Source organism: Rhinoraja longicauda, chromosome 18 (genome assembly GCF_053455715.1).
Source record: "Rhinoraja longicauda isolate Sanriku21f chromosome 18, sRhiLon1.1, whole genome shotgun sequence".
Lineage (NCBI taxonomy): Eukaryota > Metazoa > Chordata > Chondrichthyes > Rajiformes > Arhynchobatidae > Rhinoraja > Rhinoraja longicauda.
Window position 1 is genome coordinate 16,164,741 of NC_135970.1, and position 8,940 is coordinate 16,173,680.

At 42.2% G+C, this 8,940-nt stretch overlaps 1 protein-coding gene across 1 annotated transcript in view; it reads right to left on the reverse strand.

Moving 5' to 3' along the window:
• LOC144602075 (kielin/chordin-like protein) overlaps positions 1 to 8,725 on the reverse strand; it is a 193,886-nt gene extending 185,161 nt beyond the window's left edge. The window contains exon 1 of the mRNA XM_078414768.1: positions 8,595 to 8,725. Within this exon, the coding sequence (XP_078270894.1) occupies positions 8,595 to 8,725 (131 nt within the window). The remainder of the gene's footprint in view (positions 1 to 8,594) is intronic.
• Between the last annotated feature and the right edge of the window lie 215 nt (positions 8,726 to 8,940).

Here is an 8,940-nt window from a genome sequence, read left to right on the forward strand (position 1 = left end):
TTTGCATGGCTATTCTACACTTTTTAAATAGCTTCATATATTTAGTCGTAGAATTGATCATTTGTATCAATAACTAATTTTACATTTTTCCCATGCCAACACAGTTCTTCCAATCTCAGAGTACAGATCATTTTTATAAACTTGAAACAGTAGTTCCAACAGGATCTGGCAGACCACCACATCCCATTTACTACCATCTTGAGTAACAACCCTTAAACTTTACTCTCTTTTCGATTTTATAGCTAGTTCTCCATTCTGCCACCAATCTCCGGACTACACATGCTGTAACATCAGTCAAGTATACATTATAGAACTTCAAAAATAGCTTCATGAACGTTTATGAATATTAATTAAATTCATCCTATATCACCACTTTTTTGTTGCTTCTTCAAAATATTATACTTTCCATTCCATGTTTGTAAAGAATCCTTTCTGACTACAAACACTGAGCCATCTGGTATTCTCTTCCCTGGAATGACTGCCCCCTCATTTGAACACAGATATAACATCATCTGTTTGTACGTCCACAAACACTACAGGCTACACCCCCCCCACCCACCTCCCATTACAGAGGGATTGTGTTTCCAGAAAAATATCCATGTGACGATTTTCTATATCGCAAACCCCCTTTTTCCATCGAATCCCATGTTATAAGTGGAGACGCGTCCCTGTGGGATGTTTTTCTCTGATTTTTATTGGTTATGACAAAGTGACCCATAACCGTTAATTAACAGCTGAGGCTAATATTAGATGAGGGAGGTGGACAAGTGTGAAAAAAACAACAAACTTTGTCAATTAATATATTTTTGTCACTCGGTACTGTGGTGCAGTAAGATTTGAACATAATTTCACTGCATCTATTGGATTGTCAGTCACAGCCTTTGTTACACTCTCCTTTGCCACACTCTCAATGGTTGAATGGTCCAGTGAACTAACGTCTCAGAGCGCAGAGCTATTCTTTTCATCTGTGAGTCACTTTCTCTAATGTACAAGGCTCGTGGATTAGGTAAATGTTTAATAAATGGCGATACCAGTGAAAGGCTTGCGATTCATGGCTTGGGGTTCTTGGTGAGAAAAGTACTGTAGGAGGAGTTCAAGGGGGAGTGATTAGTAAAAGTGCAATAACTCACAGAAAACGAGCAAAGGCTGAGAGATTACTTTAAGCAGCTGGTCATAGCTACTGCATCTCCCCATGTTGCAGCGTGTCAGAGAAAATGCTTCGCAGATCAAAAGCACTGCCGTGTGCACTTTAAGACATCTATTCACAGGTCCAGGGACCAGAGGGGCCATGGCAAAGGAAGGACTTGGCTGTGACTGACATCCCAATCAATGCAGTGTCATTATATCAATATCTTGTTGATCTTAGTGTTAACATTAGTTTATTATTGTCACATGTATCGCGATACAATGAAAAACATTGTTTGGCTGCCATCCAATCAAATCATATTCTACACGAGTACAATGAAGTCAGACATAAATACAGCAGGTGGTGCAAAGAGAAGAATGCCAGAGTGCAGAATATAGTCTTATAGCATTATAGTTACAGAAAAAAAGTCCATGATCCGCAATGAGGTAGGTTGGAAGATTGGGATACACCCTACCTGGACGACCATTCTCTATGTTTCCATCCCAATACCAATCAATATTCATTTGCTGCTCCTTTGTTACCATGCCCCCTATCACTAATTCTCCCATTACTGTCCTGACTTGCCATAGAATAAGAACAAAATAGGAGGCGGCACAGCGGTAGAATTGCAGGTTAACAGTGCCAGAGACCCGGGTTCAATCCTGACCCTGGGTGGTGTCCATACAGAGCTTGTACGTTCTCATTGTGACCACATGGGTTTCCTCCTCCATTTCCTTCCACATTCCAAAGACGTGCAGGTTTGTAGGTTAATTGGCTTCGGTAAATTGTCCCTCGGGTGTAGGATAAAACTAGTGCACAGTTGGTTGACGCGGACTCAGTGGGCCAAAGGGCCTGTTTTCATGCTATATCTCTAAACTAAACTAAAAGGACTACAGTAAGGTGAGAGTATTCAGTCCGGTTTAGTACCCTCCAATATGGATACCAACATGCTACTTAAACCGAAGTTTCAGAAATGACAGTAGTAATTAATAACACACTTAGTTCATGAATTGCACTTGTCACATATGCACTATCTGAATTGGGTTTTTTTTAAACTTAAAATCATTGATTCACTGAAGCTATCCAATAGCTTGTAGAGAATTTAGGGATTAAACAGAATGTTGATTTATACTCTGAGCTATGGTTCCTTCCATGACTTGTTCCTGTCGTCTTGTCCAGCACAGTAGAGCTTGGCTCCCAAACTAATCCAAACAGAACTTCACCTTCTCAATTTGTAATAGGGTCCGGCTGAGAATTCATTCTGATGAAACCTTTGACCAGGTCAGGTATCACTGTGTTGGTTCAGCTCAGTGCTATGTTGATGTTAGGATAATTTGCTTAATATCATTACGATTGAGGTTTATGTAATTAAAGAAATAGTCATGTTGGGTCAGGTCTGGTTGTGAAAGAAACTTTATTGTACCTGCTGCCAGAAACCATGCCCCATCCCATGTATCTACAGGGATTTACTTGGAAGAGATCTTTCATGCTCAAAGATAGACACAAAATGCTGGAGTAACTCAGCGGGTCAGGCAGCACCTCTGGAGAGAAGGAATGGGTGACATTTCGGATCAAGACCCTTCTTCAGTCTGAAGTTACCCGCTGTTACTCCAGCATTTTGTGTCTATCTTTGATTTAAACCAGCATCTGCAGTTCTTTCCTACTGTTTCGTGCTCGAGTTCTCCAGACCAGCCATCACAAGCCAGTCCCCAGTGGCACAGAAGGGCATGAAGCTCATTGCTACCAACTGTCGCTTTTATGAGTTTTCAGCAATATGCAGTCTCATCTCTATTTAATGCATATGATGTTCAATTTTCAATGTTCATTGAGTCTATATATGAACTGTCAGGAATAAATCTACATAATTAAAGGTTCTAGTTTTGATAAATCCTAACCTGTAGTCTCCTAATTTTCAAACCTGAATTATTCCCACGTGTGACAAGAATTCTGGTTTTATTTTATCCGCCTTTTCCTACGGGCACAAAGAGCAATTACAGCATATCAATTTGCTATTGTCAGACTCAGGAAAGGAAAAGAAAGATCAGGGTTGCTTATCGCTAAGCACTGCCCCAAAATAAAAATGACAAACACAGGATCAGTCACAACTATAAATCACCACTTCTCACTATCAAATTACCTGGTGACACAATAGTCAAGAATTTCAATTAGACATGGTATTGAAAGAATGTCAGTGACTTTTACACCAAACCCTTGAGTTAGCTATTTTGGGTGAACATTTTTTTTTAAAGAACTGACATGCACATCATCCTTATTTTGAACAATAAACTAACACATTTCAGACAGCTCAAGTCAAAAAGTTCATTGAGGCTCATTAACTACTGCGCCCATTTATTCAGACGGTTAACTTGGAAGTAAGAATAGAAAGGCAGATTATTATCTGAATGGTGTCAAGTTAGGAGGAGGGGGAGTTCAACGAGATCTGGGTGTCCTAGTGCATCAGTCAATGAAAGGAAGCATACAGGTACAGCAGGCAGTGAAGAAAGCCAATGGAATGTTGGCCTTCATAACAAGAGGAGTTGAGTATAGGAGCAAAGAGGTCCTTCTACAGTTGTACCGGGCCCTGGTGAGACCGCACCTGGAGTACTGTGTGCAGTTTTGGTCTCCAAATTTGAGGAAGGATATTCTTGCTATGGATGGCATGCAGCGTAGGTTCACTAGGTTAATTCCCGGAATGGCGGGACTGTCGTATGTTGAAAGGCTGGAGCGATTGGGCTTGTATACACTGGAATTTAGAGGGATGAGGGGGGATCTTATTGAAACATATAAGATAATTAGGGGATTGGACACATTAGAGGCAGGAAACATGTTCCCAATGTTGGGGGAGTCCAGAACAAGGGGCCACAGTTTAAGAATAAGGGGTAGGCCATTTAGAACGGAGATGAGGAAGAACTTTTTCAGTCAGAGAGTGGTGAAGGTGTGGAATTCTCTGCCTCAGAAGGCAGTGGAGGCCAGTTCGTTGGATGCTTTCAAGAGAGAGCTGGATAGAGCTCTTAAGGATAGCGGAGTGAGGGGGTATGGGGAGAAGGCAGGAACGGGGTACTGATTGAGAGTGATCAGCCATGATCGCATTGAATGGCGGTGCTGGCTCGAAGGGCTGAATGGCCTACTCCTGCACCTATTGTCTATTGTCTATTGCCTACAAGATTCTTTAATTTGTTGTAACCATTTTTCAGCTTTCTGAATACATTGGGCACTTTGTTTTGCAATATTGCTGTGCGAACTTCAGGGGGAAACTTATGAGAGCTAATTGGGACATGCATCCCCTAACCAGTTCAGCCTAAAAAGTACTGGTTTAGTGAGTTTAAAATCAAAGTCGGCATCACTTGAATGTTGACAGACATTTGTCAAGAGAGTCAGAGACATAATACTGCATGCTGGCCAGTACATCACTGAAACATTGAGCCTCGCCTTCTGCAGAAAAGCAACAAATACATTCCAAGACTTGTGTCGTGTGGCTCTGAGTCATTACTGAATTGATTGATGGGGCAGGTGGGAAGACAAAGAGGCCCAAGGTCACGAAAGATCAGTGGGCTACAACAGGACTGAAAGAACCCATTTATAAATGAAAGTACTCAAGGTTGCTGTAACAAACAAAAATGGCTGTGAAGAGATATTCACTGCACCAAGGGTTAGCCCTACCCCAAAGGTCAGTGTCAAGTTATCAGCACGTTTGCAAAGCAGGCTCCATTCTAAAGATAACTTGCTCTGAAAAAAAATCCACTGCAGGTCAAGCATGCCAAAAGGGCAAAGAGTTTTTCAGCTATCATCTTTTGCTGATCCTTTCACTAATTGGTTATAGCATAGATGCAAGAGTAATCTGGCGAGTCCCACTCCCATTTACTCCCCATAGCTGCAAATTCCTTCCTTTCTGACACTTAGGCAGCTTCCTTTTTAAAGTTATAATTGAACCTACCTCTGCTGAAACTCCTGAGTACACATTCCAGGTCTCAACCATTTGCTGCTTTAAATTTTTTTTCTCCATAATTTAGGTTTGGTTCTTTTGTCTACAGCATTCTTTTTGCTTCCTTGTTCTTGACCCCTCTACCATTGGGAACAGATTCTCCCGACCTACTCTGTTGAATCCTTCATGATTTTAACTAGTTTTAATCGGATTCATGTGCAAGTCCCTCAGTTCCAAGGAAAACATTCCCAGCTTCTCTTGCCTATTTCCATCTCGGGAATCATTTTCGTAATCACATTTAGCCTTCACATCTTTCTTAAAGTGCAGCACTTTATTCTGACTATGACTGTGTTTCATAAAGGTCCATCCAAACTTTGACTTCTTTGCTCTTGCATTCTTATGCCTCTAGGTATGAACCCTAGTATCACATTTGCTTATAAACCTACCCTGCCAAGTTTATCCATTTTAGGAATGTGGACTCTTGTTTATATTGCCTCTTCTCAACCTTCCATTGAAAATGTAAAATCTTGTATATTAAAGTCTATCTGTCATCAATGCACCCATTCCATTGCTCTGTCTGCATCTCCATGAAGACTATCACTTTATTCTTCACAGTTCATTACATGTTTAATTTCATGCCCTCTGTAAAATGGGAAGTTGTGCCTTGTATGCCTTGTATGTTGAAGATCAAATCATTAATACTTATTCACAATGCAGTTTTCCTGGTGCAAACTCTAGAAATGCTGCCTCAGAGATCCAGCAATCCAGGCTCAATCCTGACCTCCAGTTTTGCCTGCATGGAGTTTACATATTCTCCCTGTAACTGCATGGGTTCCTCCCTAGTGCCCCTAGTGTCCCAATTTCACGCCCACATCCTAAAGATGAACTGTGGGTAGTTTAATTGGTCATTGCAAATTATCCTTGTGCATGGACTAATAGTAGAATCTAAGGGTGTTGATGGGAATGTGGATAGAATTCGTTAAAGGTAAAAATGTGAATAAGATTGTTCTGCGATCCTGCATAGTCTCTGTGGGCTGAAAGAGCCCCCATCTATATCACAAGGAAACACAGAGAACTCCATTGCTTCCAGTCCAAGAAACTACAACTTTCTACTTCCCGTTACTTAACCAATTTTCTATCCATACTGCTAAAGCCCCCTTTACTCCATAAGTTTCAACCTTGATGATGATCATGATATGTGGCATCGTTTGGAAGTCCAGCCAAATCAACTGCATTTCCTTCAGCATCCTCTGTTTCTTCAACAAAAAACTCCACAAATTAGCCAGGTTTCGTCTTTATCAAATCCACATTGGCATTCTCTCATCAGTCCACACTTGTCCAGGAGACTGTGAATTTAGTTCCTGATTATTGTTCCAAGAACTTTCGCCACGACCAAAGTTAAACTGACTGTATTGCAATTACTGGATTTATCCCTCCACTCGTGGAAGCAGTCGTTGACATAATTTAGCAAATTTCCAGACTTGCATAAGTGCTACACATTGTTGAGAAATGGGCAGGTGGGTTGGACATGTCGGAAGAATGTCTGATGACAGAATGCCAAAGCAACAACTTTATGGAGAGCAAACTGAGGGCAATCAGTTCTGTGCTGGACAGAAAGAGAGATTCAAAGACTCTCTAACAACATCCTTCAAGAGTTTCAGCATTGACACCTACCACTGGGAACAACAAGCATTGGACCATCCTGTTTGGCACACCGCTTAAAAAGCAGTGCAATAATCTCTGCAATAAAAGAGGAAAAGAGAATATCGAAAATCAAGAATCACTGATGCTATACTTCTGTAGAAGGAACTTTTGAGTCCTGATTGGTCTAATCAGCTATTTCCATACAATTTGCAACACTATAGACTAGATATCATGGTCTTACTCGAGAACGAGTGAAAAAGAACAAAAACAACACAATGAGCTCTTGAATCACCTAGGTATAGAAGACTATGGACCAATTGCTAGAAAATGAGATTAATACTGATGGGGCCAACTTGGTGGGCTGAAAGCAGTAATACATGCAATGAAGGTAATCCATTTGTGAGGGCCACAGCAGCTAGCAAGACAACAATATAATTTTGGCTTGTTGCAGATCCTGTAGCTAACGGGGGAGGGGGGGGGGGGGGGGCTGCAAAGTGGAAAATGACTGCGGTGTAACTTTCTCTGAAAATATGCCATGTCAGGTCTTCCCTTCATACCCAGCAACCTCCTTGCCAGCACCAACCATGGATGTATCAACAGCAGGGTGATTCTCCAGGACTTCAATGCAATAAATGTTAAAGTTAACTTGGCTATGCCATTTTAGATATACATTCCAATCAGAAACAGCAACTAAAACTCACAATCTGCAGAACTCCATGCATAGAAACATAAAAAATAGATATAGTAGGCCGTTCGGCCCTTCGAACCAGCACCACCATTCAATATGAACATGGCTGATCATCAAAAATCAGTACCCCGTTCCTGCTTTCTCATCACATCCCTTGATTCTGTTAGCCCTAAGAGCTCTATCTGTCTCTCTCTTGAACTATGCTTGCCACCTGATTCAGGTAAGCACTTTGGACATTCCATACTCATCCTCGTTTCCAATGAACCCTCAACATCAGGGGGAACCCTTTTTGTCACATTATGTCACGTCATAGCCGATATTTAAATCGATGAAGGTTGCAGCTGAGATGAAAATCAGCTTTTTTTTTGGTAGAGGGGTAAAGGAATATAGAGTGACGGTGATTAGAGACAGAACTAAAAGTGACACGGGTCTTTGTATACCACCAAGGTCGATTAGGGTCTTTAGTGAAGGAGTCAGATTCAATTACAGTCACAACGAGAGGTTGGATATGGGGGGGGGGGGGGGGGGGCTGGATAGGGGGCTATGAAGAGAAAACAGCGAATCATTGCATTGCTCTTTCATAACATGTGTGCACCCGTCGGGCGGAATGGCACCCTTCCGTTTTCTAATCAATGCTGTGATTACAGGGATTCTTATCAATGTTGAAAGAAGACAACAATTGACCACACAGTGTCATGGGGTGAGGCAGGGGGAGAGGTCACATATCACTTCGAATTACCACCACAAGTAAGCGTGGACTTTTAAAAAAAGCGCTTTTCAATGAAAGATACTTCCTCCTTTTGGACAGCCGGATAATCGCCTAACTGTGTGAGGCAACCTCACTCACCGCACTGACTGAAGTATATTACATTCTGATACTTTTTTAAGAGAACGTACTACACATTCCCTTTCAAAACAAAAAACATGCCTCATCCGCCACGAATATTATTACCTCTTTCAGCACCAGTTGAAAACTCATTAAAAAAAATGGCAAGAATAGCTTGGCCAATGTCAGTGGGTTAACGACATCAGGGCTCCCTCCATCTGATTTACTTATTTGGCTTCAGAGAAATTTATTGAAACTATTGGTGAGTTCAATGAATCCTCAGTAAAATGATCAAAAACGTTAGAGAGCAGCCGGCTGCAGTCCCACTGCCTTTATGCTGCCTCTTACAATTATTTAATATGGATGAAAGTTAGTGAGGTTCCTTTACCTCTGCATGGCGGTGCTGTAGTGTTTCTGAACTCCTCGCTTCCTGCCCGGATAGCCCCTGCCATCTGCCCTCAGCACACATAGCAGCACACATAGCAGCACACACAGCGTCTTCAGCCCACTCATCGCCATGCGGTGCGAGGAAGCGAGCGGCGAGCGCTCGGCGAAGCCCTCACGGCAAGTAGTGGTCCGCTGCAAGCCGACAAGCCGCCGCCCCTGGGCGGCAGTGGCTCCGTTTCTCCACGCACTCTCTGGGAGACTGCACCGATCTGGGACGCAGAGAGAGAGACAAGTGAGTGTTGGGCTGGGAGGGGACGATAGATCCCAGACCCAGCCTCCAATGACAG